The following is an 18,357-nucleotide window of genomic DNA, read 5'->3' on the forward strand; positions in this document are numbered from 1 at the left end:
TTACCATACTTTTGACTTTTTAACTCCGACTTTCCTACCAAGTTCCTTGTGCTTCAGAATGCCGTTTGCTCACCAATGCCTTCAGCAGCTGCATTTATGCTGAGGTGAATTGCAGTTTAGACTGCATTTATTAACAATTAGCTGACTTCTGAAGGCAGGTGGCTGTACTGAATTTTATTCAAAGCAAAAGCAGGATGATTATATTTGCACGCCTATGTAAAAAATGCCATCCACTTCACAATTGACACTGTGTATGTCAATCCCACAACATAACATACAATGTTATCTGAAAGGGTTCAAGAGTTACGAAAACTGCAGCAAAACAATGTATTCATGACATCCTTCAGACAAAGGGCTAAAAAATCCACACAAAAATATATTAAAGATTCTTCTAATTTATTAGAATGTACAGTTCACATTGCCAAGACACATTATGTGACCTCCACTTGAATGGGGTGCAGACTGAAAAATATTAAAACAGCCATATAAACAATATCAGAGGACAGTCAGTTCCTCATCTTTACGCTGCTGTACATATGGGATCAATAAAATATGCACCATAATACAGATATCAAGCCAGTGATATAAAACTGCACAACCAGTCTTTACTGTGTTGAAGGAATCCACTTCAGAACATTATTTTCACATATTATGTTACATATTTGACAGTAACAATATTCATTATTCACACAAAACACTACTTGAATGACATCAACTTAGACATTTCTTCAAAGGGGGTGACATGATTCCAGCATTGTCAAATAACAACAGGCTAATAAAAACAAAAAATAATCTTAGAAAATAAATCATGTTGGGCTTTCCCATTTACCACTCTTCAAACAAGCTGTCGATATTTTCAGAAAATAATAATAAAAAAAAAAAAAAAACCTCCCAACTGAGATTAATTTACAATCTGCTACATACAGTATTACCTCTCTGAGAACAGCTCTTAAGTAAGAAGGCCTTATTTTGTCAGGTACTGTGGTAAATAAAAAAGGAAAAAAAAAAAAAAGAGAAAAATACCTCACTTAACACTTAAGATTTTATGGGTTGTCTTACGCTGCCCATATTGTTTTTAAGGAAATTTTATCTATGGCATTTTTCATAAAATATTGATTTATACAGAGTCCATGTCACATACGTTGCAGATCTAATTTATTAGTCATACAATTCAATAACAAAGAAAGAAAACTGTATGGGATTCACCGTCATTAAAAAGCTTTAAAAAAAAAAGAAAAGAGGGACACATACGCTTCTTTAAAATAAATGACACAGGCTTAGTACTAGTTTTCAACATCTTATACAAAGTTAGCTTGATCTAAAAAGCACAAAATAACAGTTTTTTTTTTACATTATCACATACACTGAGACATGTACCATTGGCCTAGTTGGAAATTTGCCTGGTGCATCTTTTCGTCTTCAAACCCCCGAGCAAATCCCTACGTTATTGCTTCTTGTGATTGGAGAGTTGAAGGGCAGGGAACTGATGCACTCAAACACATTGAAAATTTGACGTTTGAGTTTTGGTGTCCAAAAATCTTTGTTGCCACATTCCTCACTCTGCAATGCTAAAGGATAAGGCAGTTCCATTTGTTTGTTTATTTTTTGTTAAGGCATTGCCGCTTTGAGACACTGGAGCAAGGTCACCGACTTTGACATGTGCATGATGAACAGGAATACATTTTGCTGGAGAGGATGAAAGCCCAAAAAGGGGAAAACATATCTTGTATTCATAAGCGTGTTTGTGTCCGGGAGGATCTGAGCTGAAACCATCATAATTGTCTGCTTAGCAGTTGACCAGAGGTCAAAACTCAGAGATCAGAGAGGAGTGGTGTAGGTAAACTGTGACCATTTCTCATTGCTGGTAATTTCCATACTGGCCCTGTAGAGTAAAATACGACAGACACATGTTACTGAGCTTTTAAACAACTCTCAGCACGGTGCAAAGAAACATCTCAAGTTGCAGTGTTATTCTGTAAAACATGATTTATAATATATCTGCACTGACTGGTATTGACCAGCAGGTGGCAACATGACTTCACAATTTAAAAGCACTAAACTAACTTAACATATCAAGTTTGGGCACAAAAATTACTTCTGAAAAATAGGAAGCTACTTTTAAATGAGAAAAATCTGCTTTAACAGTTCTATTTAATACATTCCTAAACAGGGGTCGAAATATGCGTTTGGTATTAATAGAAACTATGAATTTAAACTTTGATATCACAGATTATAACGTTAGGGGTGTAACAGCACACATAATTATTGGTTTGGAATGAACATTATTAATTTTTCTCCAGAACTTAAAATGGTAAAAAAAAAAAAAACACACATTAAAAACGCTTAAAAAATTTTTTTTTAAATAATTATCTCAGCATTACCACTTCACAAACTACAAAAGGAACTTCCACAACTGCTGCAACCTGATAAAATGCACAAAAACAATAAAAATATTTTAACTTTTACTTCAGAAGAATATGGAACACTGACAATTTTCAGTACAGGCCAGATTTTAATACCATCTGTAAATAGTCATGTTTAGAGAAGTCTACTTTTTATCTAAATTAGCAAAAACGCATGGTAACACAAGGCCTAATTTGGGCCTGAAGCTTAAGCTTAATGTAACACATTGCATAGGGTCTGGTAAGGATTTAAGTATGAAGAAGGGAACTTCTGCGACTGACAAAGTGTCCCATGTGTCCTAGATTTGTAGTTTAAAAAGGACCCAACTAAGCAACAAAAATAACTGAACAGCTTAGGACCATCACATGTACCGCTACACCCCTTTAAACACAGTTTAAGCAATGAACTGTTGCAAATTAAAGTAGATTAAAGGCACAGCCTTTGGTTGCAGACCATGTATGGTTTTTTGTTAGACCTCATTACTTACAGTTCGACCCCTGGTAGATAAAAAAAATAAATAAATAAGTGTAAAAAAAAAAAAAAGGAAGGGAGGGAAAACTACAAAGAAAGACTGAAAGGGATAGAGGAGAGGCAGAAGAAACATAACAAATGCAAATTAAGGCTAAGTGGTCAAGTGTCTAGATTTAACGTTGAGGTCTTCACAGCAACCATTACCTTTGCTTCTTATAGAGCTAGTCAGGGGTTCAAATCCCCGCTTCTTTATTTCCTCATGTGCCCCTAAATGTTCAAAGATAAAGATATCAAAGTGCAGCTGTGGTCCCCACATAAGACCACAGGTAATACAGGGCAGCAAATCGATCCCCCTTCAAAACACTGACGCAGGCTGCATCAAGTAGAAGGAAGAATCCTCTTTAAAGCCCTCATTTATCACTGAAATAGGATTCCACATAAGCCACAAAACATAAGCAAGACTGAGAATTGAGAGTAAAAAGACACTAAACATATAACTTCCACTGGGAAGAACACATTTAACCACCAAAAATGACAACAGCATGCAAAACACACTACCCATTAATGTTTTCTCATTTCATTTATAATAATTTGGCATTAACAGTAACAAGAAAAACACTAATCCTGATGCACAAACAAGTCTCTGTGACCATTTAGTCCTTTGGGTATACTCACCTGGTCATAACCGTACGGGCGCTGCTGTTGGCCCTGTGGGGGTCCGGGCTGAGGGGGACGGTAGCCCCCGTACTGCTGTCCCTGACCTTGTGGGTAGTTGGGATACTGTCCTGGGGCACTCTGGGAGGGACCTGAAATAAATATTCAGCAGAATGAATTGAAAACAAGATACGCTTAAATTTGCTTAAGTTGACTGAAAAATCTACAAAAGCAACTTTTGACACCTCTCAGATGCTATCACACTATCACTTTAAATTTAGTTTTTAAACAGATTTGTTTGATAGCGACAGAGTCGTTTAATATGTCTTAAAGTTTTGAAGTACATTCCAGCCAAACTTAAGGTGTCTTAAAGCTTTGATAAATTCAACTTTTAAAGGTATTTTGGTTTAATTTAAGGATCAACATCAGGTATGACAAATAATTTAACCTAATATCCTCTCATAAATATATTGGTAATTTTCCCTCATAGCTGCAGTATGCAAGTCTTGTTTATTTACATATTTGTTGAAACTGTCATTATGTTCTGACACTATAGTAAGAGTTAGGTAATGTACATATATATATATATATATATATATATATATATATATATATATATATATATATATATATATATAAAACTCCTCTGCCTCCTCCCTGTTGTCCTATAGCCAACTATAGAAATATACAGCTCGGCTATGAAACTATCAATAATAGCTAGAAGGAGGGTCCTAGGGCTGTCAATCATCCTTGAGTATGCGATGCTCATACCCCCCGTTGCTCTTTGCTATGCTACAGATCCTTCCCCACAAAAGAGCCTGCTGTGAATGCACAGGTAATTTAGACTGGGTACCAATGACACTGGATAGATAGTTTTCTTGTATTGGTAAGTTGCTGCTTTGCCATTAGTACATTGAAATTATGACATTTTTTAATGACATTTTGTTGTGTTCCCATACAATAATAATAAAAGCATTCTGATTCTGATTGAGCAGCATGTGCATGAGCATTATTGCCAGTGCCAAGTCCTAACTCCTTGATCTGATTGGTTGCATCAAACTGGGAGAGATGTAGTTCTGCAGATGGAAGTAGTACCACATGGAAAAGGCAAAGGAGCTCAATTTTTTCACGCAGATTAAGTTTCTCATGTTATACTGTCAGAAAATAATGAAAGTTTTAATGAGTATATAAAAAACATTTTTATAAAAGTTATACACTGCAGCTTTAATGCCTACACTAGATATATGACTTTAGGAAGAGAGAAGCTAAAGCTAATAGTGGGTGCTAGAGACTATATGGAATGGCAACAAAAGAAAAAGATGGGCCAATGTTGTCATTAAAATTTCCCACAGTTGTATTGCTATTAAATATATTCCTAATCCACCCCTAGTACCAACAAGTTAATTTATATCTGCATTTTGAACCCATTTAGTTAGGTTGTTTCCTTAATGGCTGAACCTGCAATGAACAAGCAAGTCAGGCAGTGGTCCACTAATGCAAGAAGACATCAATGAAATTCTGCTGGTCTTCATTAGAGGAGGAAGTTTCATTTAAAACTAAAAAAATCATCTCATCAGCCTCTGCACACTGCAACAAGCTCTGTAACTGCTGTGAAGGACTCAGGGTTGAAGTCAAATGAGGCCCACGCAGCATCGTTAGGCGCTCGTAATGCCTTATGCTGTTGTGTATAACCTTGTGGGGGCCTTCGAGAGCAGGCATGTGTGTGTGCCAGATGAATCTCACCTCACAGCCTCTGCTTCTGTGCTAGCTCATTACTAAAATGAGCTTTGGCTAAGATACAGGCCAAATGGTGGAAGGTTCCAATAAAAGAAAAAAAAAAAATGTGATGAGGAAACATGCCTCAAGAGATTCAAGAAGTCAACTTTAACAGCAAAGGTTTCTAAAAATGGTAAGGTGGATTTGGTTCTTAAAGCTCTGTGAATATCATGATGTTGGCTAATCTAGTATGGAATCATGGGTCAACCTATAACAGAGTATGGAAAGTTCTGTTTATCCAAAAAAGTTGCAAAGTATTTATTGCACCACAACAAATCAAGTAACTCAAAATATTACATTCTACCATAATACCTACTCATGCTGCACAGGAATTTTAATTAAAAAAAACTAAAAAAAACCTTTATAAACTGTCAACTGTTTAGAGTGTTGTGGTGCTGGAAATTAAACCTCTGATCTAGTGTCAAATCTTTAACACATATTCTGCTATGAATGCCCTGCATTTAGTTTTTTTCCCCATCTTCCAATAAACTCTGTCAAGTTTCCTTTTTCCTGCTCAACATAAACATTCTTGCAGCATGGGCATACTGTCCATGCTGCAAGAATGTTGTGCTTCTTCTCGTTTTCATCTGACGGATGGACTCTACAATATGTTGAAAGCTTGGCATGCTGTTTTCTAACCTAACCTGCTTTCCACAACACCGTAATATTGTCCATGACCTAACTGGTATGTTTTGTGGGGAAAATTACAAAGTCCCATAACAATATTCAGATTTCACACAAAATTTTGCTAAAATACAATAAACAGTGAAATTGCATGGGGTAGAAATATTTTTCAAAGGGGCTCTGACTGTAAACCACAGCAAGAAATGACTTTTTTTTCTAGAGGTAATGCAAAAAAAGCACATGTAGGGCATTAATTAACACATAACACTAATGCGATGGAAGACAGATTTTATCTCCATCTCTGGATAAACTCTGAAAACATTTTGAAATGTATCTGGATCGTTAATTTAAAACCTTTATAAAAACATAGTTGCGGAGGGAAAAAAGTGATCAGAAAACCGACAGTGCCTCCTAGAGGACAAATATGTCTCCTAAAGGTAAAAGTATGGAACTTACCATAACCCTGCTGCTGTGGTGGGTAGCCTTGTTGACCTGGATACTGCTGTTGCGGAGGATAACCCTGCTGTTGTGGCGGGCCTTGCTGGTATGCTTCTTGTTGCTGGCCATACTGTGCATTACCTTCAAGGAGTACGAGCATGACTTGTTAACCACATGTAGATAAATGGGATGCACATAGTGGTTGCAAAGTGCAACCAACTTCTGCTTTACCGTTTAAATAATTAGCCAGCGTATATGGAAGGCTATTTTTTTTTGTACGAGTCACCACTACAGCATCAAATACAAATGAAACTAGATATTTACATATTCTGTATAAAAAGAAATGTTTTTTAGAGAATGTTTTACAACCCTTTCAATTCACGTAACATATACTGACATAACGGAGCTGTTAAACAACTTGGAAAAGCCTAGATGACGATGTCATGGTTTAAGTTTCGATTAAAGGTGTGAATTTATGTAAAGGCCACAGCTCAAATACTGTATACACAGCTTCCTTTCTGACATCCCATACAAGAAAAAAAATCTAAAGAAACTGGTGGAGACTTTAAAGTCTGGTTCATCCTTGGGTACAAATTCCAAATCCCCAAAGGTGCCACATTTACAAATATGTAGGTATAAACAATATTGGGAATGTCCAGCTCTTACATTGTTTAAGAAGGACTTATGTGCCCTTAAAATAAACTTAGATGCAAAATATTTTTGTTAGCCATAGAAAATAAGAAAACATAATTTTTCTTTAAATTAAATTTGAAGGGTTTTTCCATAACGACCATTGTAACATTTGGAAGAAAACACTTGCAGCTTTGCAAGCCTCAGGTCATCAACCCAACTGAAGGTGGATTCCAAATCCTGACTCAGTTCCCATAGATCTGTCAGGAGGAATGGGCCTAAATTCCAGGAAGCTACTGTGAAAAAGTTTTTTGAGGAAGACCCAAAATATTTGATACATTAGTCATTTCTACCAACCACTAAGTGAATATGTGTAAACGTCTTGACTTTTGTAAGAGTAGCTAATTAAAAGTCATTAAAAAAACTCTTTGTTTTGTGATTTGACAATAGAATAAGTAATACTAAGTGACATTAAGATAGAAATATATACTCTGATTTTAATTATTTAGAGGTCAGAGAATCTCAGCATGGCATAGTGAGGTCAGATTTTGAAGAGTGGAATTTAGGAAGCCATGTTTTTAGTTCTTCACATAACTACTTTAGAAAGTGAAACGTGTTTATAGGGTTAAATGAAAGGGGTTGGTGAGTAGAGGAGGAAAACAACAGTAAATGTTAACAGGACAAAGAGAAAGAGGTTTATATTTTTTATTTTCTAGCATTGTTGATAGTGCATCAACAACAATCCTTCCCCCTACAAGTTGAAGAACACCAACTGTTTCATACTACTCAACAATGGCCCGCGGTTTGTACGCCACTTGTGGTGCTCTTCTGCATGTCCCTGGTTATTAATAATTTGTTATTAATGTTTGGTAAATATTACTAGAAACAAACCACAGAACAAACTGTCCATAGCATCAGAAGTATGATGCCATATAATTAAAGGCAAAAAGTGACCATTTTATATAATTTCTGCATAGATCCTAACTTGCTGATGAAAAGCAGCACCTTCTCAAAATAGTGTCAACCTCTAAAACATAGATGTTTTATGATGTCAGATTTAGAGCACCATATTCAAAAAGGGCATTCTCCAGGGTAATAATGAAGAAACTGTAAATTTCAGCTTCATTACAATTTCTTGGTCTGTGTCAATTCAGTGAACATCTTCTCCAAGTGACTGGAGGGTTCTCCTACCTTCTGAGGCTCCCTGTCCTGCGTGACTGTACTGGTCCCCATAGTAGTCTTCCTGCCCTGGGTACTGCTGGGGGGGTCCTACATACAACATATACACAGGTAGATTCAAGGTGTTGTTGAATGCCTTGTGTAAGGGGAAGGTTAAAGAGGATGGGTTCTTTTGCTGCTTATTCTCGCTGGAGAGCTCTTTGTTGGCTGCTTCCTTGTTTTGTTCAAGGCTGAAAACTTTCAAGTTACACCCATTTCTCATCAAGATATTTGAACTACAGTGGACAGAGTAGAAGAAACTAAGTGAAACAGGAGCAGGAAATGCAGAAGGAAGAGGTTATAAAGAAGAAAGACCAACACTCACAACTTGCACACCTATGAGAGGCTGAGAGGAATACCTTGCTGCGGAGGTCTGTAGGGTGGCATCGGTCTCTGTCCCATGACATGGTTCCCTTGATTGACCTGGCCCATCATACCCATTGGATTCTGCTGCCCTTGGTAGTGTTGTCCACCACCACCAGGAGGCATGTTGTACTGCTGCGATGGAGGCTGCTGATGCATCATGGGGCCTGCAGTACACAGGCATTGCATAAAGCCAAAGCAGCATTGAATAAATTGCTTTGTTTATCTTCAAATTTCACATTTTGTCATATCTGACAGAACACAGATATGTTCTGTGTATGATTGTGAATTATGGTGAGTGTAGTGCATGGTTTCCACATCTTTTAGCAATATATGCGATTTCAGATGTTCTATATGCACTCTGGGTGAGTACGTAGTAGAATCACCTTTTGGGGGTAATTACAGCTGCAAATCTGGACAGTAAAAATGTTACATGTTCTTTGCAAAATAGGTCAAGCTCAAATAGATTTGGTGGGGAGCATCTGTGAACATCAACTTTAAAGTCTTGCCCCAAAATGTTCAACTTCATTTAGATCTGAATGTTCAATTGCAAATAATACTGGTAAATGCTTTCATTTTAACAACCCCATTGTTGATCTGACAGAGTTAAAAGTCACTGCCATGCTGGATTGTGAAACTTTGACTCATCTTCTGCAACCTCTAACAAGTAGTTCTCATATTTCTTCCCAATAACTGAAAAATTTCTACATGCCTGATGAATAATCCATACAAACATGATACTTAGAATTGTTTTTCTAAGTATAATTTCCTGTTTCCCCCACATTTATCAACCAATAGTGTTGGCCTCTAAAATAAAATCAGAATAAAATACATTGAGGTTTGGAGCTCTAACATGATAAAATGTGAAAAAGTTCAAGAAGTATGAATACTTCTGCATAGCACTGTATGTGTCTTACAGCGAACACCATTCAAACTGATGAACAGTGTTAAATCAAAAAGGCCAAAAAGGGAAACTTGCAAATGCATCCGTTTACCTTGACTGGGTTGCATGTTCATGTTTGGTCGAGGCCCGTAGCTTCCCATTGGTTGACCCTGGGTCATGTTCATCTGGCTCTGAGCTGGTATGCCCTGCGAAGAGGGCACCGCGTGATTGTAAACACCCATAGAGCCATGGCTGCTGGAAGGCATGTTCATCGAGCCGCTGGGCATGTTTGGAGGCTGGTTGGGACCCGGACCAGGACCTTGCATGGGCATATGATTAGGCCCTAGAAAACAGAACAGAGCAAAAAATAAAATAAATCAGAGTAACTTGATATACTCTAACATGGTATTTAACCAGCCTTTTCACCTTTTTGTGAAATGGATAATACAATTTGTTTCTTTATGTAGAATAAGTTAAGTTGTAATTTATTATTGAAGTTTATTTAAATTATGACATATAAGCCTCTGTATTTCTGACATTCTAATGCAAAGAGGAGATGTACCTGAAGTTACACTTAAAGCTAAAAAAGATAGCCAAGCTTGTGGTTGGCTTTGGTGTCCATCAGACTAACATTACTTTACATATTGAGGATCTAAAGAAAAAGAATTTCGGCAGATGTAAAGACAAAGGATCATGATTAAACTGGCAACCTTTTTATTACCCCAACTGGTTTTTTGAGATACTGTAGACCAACTTCTTCTAAAAGCAACTACAGATAACACGTTCACAAATCATAATTTAGTTTTTCTCTCATAGGTTATTAGGAAGTAAAAGACACCAAACTACATGGGAGTGAATGTGATTGCTGCTATAGTGATAATGCACTGCTTTCCAATTACTCCATGGGTGTTGGTTGACAAAAGTGACTTACCTCCACACAACAGGGTCAGAAACAACATGTCAACAAAGTGCTGCGCTTCAATAAAAAATAAAAAGAATCAGAAATAGAGATCACATCATAGAACGAATGGGTGACATCATCCTTCAGCCGAACGACCTCCCTCATAGTGCTGTGGTGTTGCCAGGCAACTCAGGGTGAGACAGAAACTGTGGAAGGAAAAAAAAAAAAGAAAGACAAGAAATAGGGGCTGCTGAGACAGGGGACTTACCAGGCATCTGTCCATTCATCTGGTTCTGCATATGGGGAGCTGGAGGGCCACCGCTAACCATCCCCTCAGAGGGCATGTTGTGACCGTGAGGGGGCTGGGGAGAGGGTCCGCTCTGGTTCATGCCACCAGGGCCCATGGGCATATTTTGAGTAGGTGGCTGTAGGTGAATACCACAAACACACACATCAGTTGTCTGAAAAAATAATGACATCTCTGTCTGCAGGAAAGAAAATCTGGTAAGACAAAAAATAAAAAAATGTTCTCACTAATCAAGTATGATTGAAAACATTCTAAAAAACAAAGATTTTTGCCTTCAAATGTTTCCCTATAGAAGAGGCAGACAGACATACAAAATTGGTGACATTATAATATTTTTAATAGATTTAAATGACCAGGCTTGTACTATAAAAATCTATACATTGAATACAGACATAATAATTCAGAGAAGAAAGGAGACAACACATAAAAAAACACTTTCTTTTTAGTAATTTGTTAAAATCAGAATTAATTTAAACAATATTTTTTCTCATAACCTTATAAAAACATCACATAGGGCATTGGTTACAACCTGGAATTTTAGAAAACAGCAGCAGCTAAAAAAAAGACTGAATGAATACTTAATTTTAATTTAAAAACAAAACAGTAATAAACACATTTAAAAATGTTATTCAAATTACTCTAATTGCCTATAACTGGTAGAGGACCTCAACAATGAGACGTTGACTAAACAGAGCAACATTAACATGGAAGTCATAGTTATACAAAACAGAAGTTAATTATCCTAGACCAATACTCACAGCAGGGAGGAGAGACTGTACGTTTTGATTGGAGTCTGCTATCGTAGCCAGATACACTAAATTTCTGTGCAGCATCTGTTGATAACTGGTAGATTGAGATTAATTAGAGCTTCACATTTAATTAAATGAACTGTACAGAAGAAACTAAACTTGGGAAACTTACTGAGAACATTCGGCTGTTTTGCCTTTACTCTGGAAGTCCATTATACACTGGATCAGCTGGTTGTTTTCATCAAGTAACTGAAAAAGTAAAAAGCGGATAATATAACTTCTATGTTACTTCTCATTATTTTAAGACAAAACGAAATACGATTGTATAATCAGTCCCGTTAGAGTTCTGCTCTCTGGTGTTTATTCTGTTGCAGTTAAAGACAAAGAGATGAGTTTTTTTTTGTGAAATGTAAGCGTGCGTTTCTCGCTAACAAAGACGTGTCTTGCATGCTAGCTGTGCATTGCTAACAAAACCAAAGGCCTTCATTCATCTAACGAACAATTTTCCATTAGCATGACAAGTTAACTTTGGTTTCCCTGTGCACACACGGCGTCCTGTTTCTAGGGAGTTTCGTATTCACCGCGCTTTGATCGTGTAACAGTGTTACCGATCTGCCCACAGTTGGACTTAGATGGGCACTGCTACACAGACAATCTCCACAGCTAGCAGCAGCGTCTCAAACCGTAGCCTCCATAATGATCCGCGGGAGGGAAAAAAACTGATGAATTACCTTTTGTATTCCAGCGGGTGTTATGTCACCCTTTCGCTGTCTGTGAGGTGCAAAAACCACCGACATGGTGATAAAAATTACGAATAAAAGCGAGCTACAGCATAAAAAGTCCCCAAGTGGCTAACACAGGACAAATCGGTAAAACTCTGATCCCACAGCGCTCAATACGGTGCAATTTCGTAATGCAGCGGTCCGTTTTGAGGGGTGACGGGAAATTCAAACACACTTCTTTTTGTCAATCTTTATTTCCATTGTGTTGTAACTAGAAAATCACATTTGCCGTAGATAAATTGTTAGATATTAAATACTTGGTTTTCTTTGCGAATATGTCGTTTTTGACTTTATCTAATTAAAATCCCCCTTCATTGTTTTAGTGGAACAGTCTACAGAAGAGTAGAAAAACACAAAAGGGGAAACTGTCAAACTTTAATGTAAATAATAATAATAATAATAATAATAATAATAATAATAATAATAATAATAATAATAGTACAACAAAATAATGTTCTTTTTCACATCATACAGGGACATGCCGCGTAGTCGTTATGCGATGTACTGATAGAACTGGTAAGAAATAGAACTGTAATTTTGTGGGAGTGTAGCTTTACTAACGGTAGTGTGTGTGTGATTCTAATTTCTTGTAAATCTGTAAGCATGGGCGTTGTTGGCCCCATAGACATGTTGGCCCCTGGAAACGAGGCTGCTGTGTCCGTCATGTTGTGGGTGGCAAGTTCGCTTTGTAAAGCAATTCAACTTTAGTGAAGTTTTTTTTAACTGGAGGCAATTTAAAAAAAAAGAAAGTTTACATGCCGCCATCGCACTGCAATACGTATTTCTGACTCTTTAATAGAGTCAGATAGTTGCATTCGATGGTGATTTTTGAGACACAATGAACAACAGTTATTACATGAAAACCCATTGCGAAACACAGTATGCTCAAAATACACGTACTTTGTTCGAAAAATATAGAAAGTCGCTTATATCTTCATTATGAATTACTAACTGTTGACAGTCTTGTGTCAACTTGCTACACGCCAGATGTAAAACAACATAAAGAAATGTAGACACGTATTTAGTTGCAATAAAAAAAACATATGAAATGCTCGAGCGTTAGACAGACTGCTTGATCTAAACTTGGATATATGTTTATATATATACGTTTAACTAAAAGATGCCACTTATAAAATGGCGGCGTCACTGACGTACAATTGACACTCACGCGGTCTTTGCCATTTTTAGCATCCGCAGTTCGTAGGTAACGCGCATGCGCAGTTTCAATTATCAAATTGAGCCGCTCGTTGCTAACTAGCTGAATCATTAGATTGAGCTTTTCTCCTTTTCGTCTCTTCCAGCTTGTATTGCAGTGCGATGGCGGCAAGATATGACAGAGCAATTACTGTCTTTTCCCCCGACGGTCATCTCTTTCAAGTAGAGTATGCACAAGAAGCTGTAAAGAAAGGTTCCACCGCAGTAAGTGTTTTAAATTGAATTGATGCTAAAGCTAACGTGGTCAGCCTCTATTAGCCAACAAACTAGCTGCTAGCAATCACTCATTTCTTGCTCAGTAATGTAATTTGTTAACATTGTCTATTACATTTTGAATTTTATTGGTCTAAATGTTGTTGAACAGGAGTTATTTTAAACGCACTGGTATATAGTGAAGACGATACTCGTGGAGTTGAAAATCACCACTGTTAGCATTTTGTCGCTGTGTCACTCTCACAGTACTTTCGATTTTGATGTGATTTTAAATAATGAGACACGGAGAGAAAGGGTGATTGAAAAATAATTAAAATTAAGCCTAATAATGGTCACGTTTGTTTTTACGTGTAGTAAGATGGTATTGAGAATTGTTTTTTTCAGAATAGGTATATCTTCTAATTGCTAAACTTACTCTATGCAGGAACAGGCATTTATACGGAATCCTTTTGGTACAAAGAATTTGGTTTAAATCATTTATTGCAAAATTCCAAAAGGAATAAAAATCAAAATGTTGATCTTCAAGTTATTATTAGTCAGAATTTGGACAAAGTGATGCAACAAAATCATTCGGAGATAAGGTTTAAGGTATTTATAAATAAACGTTTTTATTTTCTAAATGATCTAACCTAAAAATATTTTAACACATTAAGTCTTTGTTCTTCGGTAAAATCCTTCTCTTAAGTATGATTTAAAGGCTCTATGAATGTGTAAAAAAGCAGTGTCCACTTATTAGTTTTTTATTTACACTAAGCAAACTGAGCAGCTGTAATTAAAGATGGGAAAATTATTACAGCTAATGAAACAATGTAACACGTTTACTGCTTCAGAAAATATGAAAATATTTGTTTGTTTAGAAACTTTTGCAAAAACAACATAGTGGCAAGTAATTGTTTGTCTGTAATCAGACCCCAAGTCCTGTTAAAAAACTAAATCTCTCAAATTTGGAAGTAATAAAGAAAAACTTGTCTTTAAAAGTGTCTTCAGTGCACCTCCAATCTATTCTGATGAAAAGTTGCCTAGTGTTGTTGCGTTGTGCTATGCTCCTCCTGATTTTATATTTATTATTTTTTAAAATAAGAAACAAAGTATTTTCTATCTATGCAAAAAGCTCTCTCTACTATCTGTTTTAATTTGGCTGTTTTTATAGGTCATTAATTCAAATTTTGTTGGGACTTCCTTACTGAAACACATCCTTAGTCTTCTAAGTTGGTTGAATACATGTGTTGTGGATTTACTCTGCAACAATAAGTGCATCACATGTGAACCCCCAAATATAAAATATTTGGTGTTTTTAAAATACCCCCAAATACCCCCAAATATGTGAACCCCCAAATATAAAATATTTGATGTTTTTAAAATATTTAGTAATAATCATATGCTGTTTCTTGTCCTCAGGTTGGAATCAGAGGTAAAGATATTGTCGTTCTTGGTGTGGAGAAGAAATCCGTTGCAAAGTTGCAGGAAGAAAGAACCGTCCGCAAGATCTGTGCACTGGATGAACATGTCTGCATGGCATTTGCGGGTAACTCAGAAATCAGTTTTTATTTTTCCTTTCTGACATAGATAATGGATGCTTGGCATGAAAAATAGATAAATGGATTAAAATTAGGGCAACATATAAATGTTTCTTATAATTTCTTTCACTGTCTCCTTGCTTTAGTGGTTTACTTTCTTGCTTTGTTTTTAAGGTCTGACGGCAGATGCCCGTATTGTGATAAACAGAGCTCGGGTTGAATGCCAGAGTCACAGGCTAACAGTTGAGGATCCTGTCACAGTGGAATACATCACAAGATACATCGCTACTCTGAAACAGGTAATTCACAGATTGTGGAAAGTAACAATGGAACAATGACAACGACTTAGTTATTGTGAGTATTCTCCTCCGATTTCCTTAATAGCGTTATACTCAAAGCAACGGACGCAGGCCGTTTGGAATCTCTGCATTAATTGTTGGCTTTGACTACGATGGAACTCCAAGGCTGTATCAGACAGACCCATCGGGGACCTACCATGCTTGGAAGGTCAGTGTTTTTATATATATACATACACACACATATATATATATATATATATATATATATATATATATATATATATATAATCTTTATTTTCATCACAGTGTTCTCTTTGCTTGCTTGACAAGGAAAGTGTTGGTCTGAAAACAATTCCCGTTGATTTTGCTGTACAACTTTGTGGAAAAATATTTAGGCAAATGCAATCGGCCGCAGCGCAAAAACAGTGAGGGAGTTTTTGGAGAAGAATTACACAGATGAAGCCATTGCTGGGGACAATGAGGCCATCAAGTTGGCTATCAAAGCTTTGCTTGAGGTAAGGTCATATTAAACCTTTGCATCAGCTTGTTTTACTAAAGTTGCTCTCTCATCATTTAATTTATGCACTGAGCGTTTCCACGACAAAAATGTTAAAGTGAAAAATTAACCTGAAGTGTAATTTTAAATTATACCGTTTGGGAGTGAGAACAAAAGAAAATATAGCATATTCATGTTTCTAGGCCTAGTCCTAGTTTTACTGATTAGAAAATACACTTCTGAATTCATGCACAACTCTGTTTACATTGAATAATATTTGGATAGTATCTTTAATATTTTGATATGGCAAATCAACGCTTAAGTTGAGCTACTGATCCACTTGTAAATTATTCAAATATAACAGAAGACTATTTGACTTTTTTGCCTCTGCATCTTCCAACAGAGCTTTGCAATATTCAAAATTGCAATATTGCACTTTCAAAGAACTGCTTGTACACAATATCGGATAGAATATAATATTTAAGGTATCAGACAATAATTTATGTATGTTGGTATATTTTGGAAAACTGATTAACTCTTACTTGTCCTAATGCCCCCCACCTGTTGTATATTTGTAGCATCTGAGATGTTAAAAGACACAGAGTTTCTCATCAATATAACTATTTTTAGCAATGGTATTTCAATTTAATACTTTTCTGGTATTGTGCAGCCCAGTCTTCCAACATTAAGGTTTTAGACTGGAATTTTGATCTTGTATTGGTTTTCAATGGTAAGCAAAGCTTTATGGCAACTATTTTATGAATTTTTAATAACAAAATGAAGGTTTCACCGATAATTTACTCTACTTTTAAAGGTTGTATGTTTAGTGTCGAATTCACTTTCCCCCCCATATTTGATTAGTCTTATTTATTACATGTAAATTATCTATGAATCCATCCATTTTGAAATGGAGCAGATCTGAACTGGTCATATGCCGAAACGGAGGTAGCCCTTTAACATGAGGGCTAATCCAACTTCAGCATAGTGTTAACTATAAATAGTTAAATAGTCCAACTCAGTAAATGTTTTGTTATCATAAGTCCTACATGTTAAGCAGTTAGAAAAAGTACTTGTTGCAATGAAGTTGACTGTAGGATTTCAGGATTTTTAGAAATATACTTGCGACTGAAAACAGTTCTGACCTGATCTAAAAACTGTTCAGATAGTAAAGGTATTTTTTGAACAGTTTTACCATCAAGTGATATCCATCTTAAGTGTAAATTCTCCTTTAATATTCTAATTATCCCCTAATTGATCACAGGTTGTCCAGTCAGGAGGAAAGAATATCGAACTTGCTGTTATTAGACGAAATCAGCCACTCAAGGTACGGCTTTAAACTAATCTGGATAATATGTTGCATATAATTATTTTAGATTTTTGCATAAACTGATTTCTGCGTTTATAGATCTTGGAATCCAAGGAAATTGAGACCCTGGTGGCAGAGATAGAGAAGGAAAAAGAAGAGGAGGCAGAGAAGAAAAAGCAGAAAAAATCCACTTAAAACTTTTGACATAATCTTTGGTTTATTGCACTTGGATTACAATAGCATCTTTGGGTTCCATACATTAGTTTCAAAGAATGTACTCATTTGTTTCATCTGTTTGCTGAGCTGAATCTTAACTTGAGAGCTGCAGATACTGCTTAAACTTTTTCAAACATTTTTGGTTGATGCACCAGATGTAAAGAGAACCAGTTCCTATCAAGATGACGAAGGGTGGATGCAACCATTAATTCAAACTCTGTTTGTCCACAACTAACTGCTACTGTGTATGTTAGATATTCTTTTGTCAAGTTTTAATTTAGTTCTTTTGCCAGACTTTTTAGAATTCAAAAACTGCTCAAAATTTGAATACATTCTACATGATGTTGAAAACCAGAATGAAACCAAATAATCAATAAAAGTGGATTTTTTTTTATGTCTTTCAAAGTTCAGTGCTTTTATTTACTGACTCAATGAGTTGTGTTGGTGTGTAACACTGAGTAACATTATGATTAGACATTGTAACACAAACTCTTCAATTTTTTAAGAGAAAACTTAAAGCGAATGCCCGCACCCATTATATTGAATGTTCTACTGCAAGGCGAGTACTGTGATAAAGACGCCTAACGGCAGTATGTTGTGATGAAGTATTTTCCACCTATCAGCATTCTGTCACACAGCTGAAAATAGTGTGGGCTTGATTGCTTCATAAAGAGCTCACCTTTCCCTCAGTCGTTTAAAACAAATTAGGGTTGAGCGAATGAAGGGTATAATGGTCCTCCTCTATTCCCCCCTTTTTTTCTTTTTTTAAGCCTCCTGACTTTTTTTTATTTCACCCTAAATTCGCTTATCAAGCAACCACTGCTCTGAATTCTCAACGACACAATTATGGCCGGCGGTGTGGTTGGGCTGCTTAATGGGATCCTGGCCTCAGACCC

The 18,357-nt window shown here is 36.3% G+C and overlaps 2 protein-coding genes across 4 annotated transcripts; one reads left to right on the plus strand and one right to left on the minus strand.

Moving 5' to 3' along the window:
• Positions 1-375: 375 nt before the first annotated feature.
• Positions 376-12,327, minus strand: ss18 (SS18 subunit of BAF chromatin remodeling complex). 3 transcript variants are annotated; one of them, XM_032565748.1, is made up of 11 exons: positions 12,149-12,327; positions 11,590-11,666; positions 11,427-11,511; positions 10,630-10,786; positions 9,573-9,803; positions 8,574-8,744; positions 8,188-8,265; positions 6,385-6,507; positions 3,550-3,680; positions 3,079-3,141; positions 376-1,882 (listed from the first exon to the last, which is right to left on the minus strand). In XM_032565748.1, exons 1-10 carry the CDS (start codon positions 12,212-12,214, stop codon positions 3,124-3,126), a joined length of 1,137 nt encoding a protein of 378 aa, XP_032421639.1. In that variant the 5' UTR covers positions 12,215-12,327; the 3' UTR covers positions 376-1,882; positions 3,079-3,123. The 3 variants fall into 3 exon arrangements, with proteins under 3 accessions (XP_032421639.1, XP_032421638.1, XP_032421640.1); XM_032565747.1 differs by lacking the exon at positions 3,079-3,141; XM_032565749.1 differs by lacking the exons at positions 3,079-3,141; positions 8,188-8,265.
• Positions 12,328-13,405: 1,078 nt separating this feature from the next.
• Positions 13,406-17,859, plus strand: psma8 (proteasome 20S subunit alpha 8). Its single transcript, XM_032566493.1, has 7 exons — positions 13,406-13,618; positions 15,026-15,152; positions 15,319-15,443; positions 15,529-15,651; positions 15,839-15,958; positions 17,201-17,263; positions 17,345-17,859. Exons 1-7 carry the CDS (start codon positions 13,517-13,519, stop codon positions 17,438-17,440), a joined length of 756 nt encoding a protein of 251 aa, XP_032422384.1. The 5' UTR covers positions 13,406-13,516; the 3' UTR covers positions 17,441-17,859.
• The last annotated feature ends 498 nt before the right edge of the window (positions 17,860-18,357 follow it).

Source organism: Xiphophorus hellerii, chromosome 6 (assembly GCF_003331165.1).
Source record: "Xiphophorus hellerii strain 12219 chromosome 6, Xiphophorus_hellerii-4.1, whole genome shotgun sequence".
Taxonomy (NCBI): Eukaryota; Metazoa; Chordata; class Actinopteri; order Cyprinodontiformes; family Poeciliidae; genus Xiphophorus; species Xiphophorus hellerii.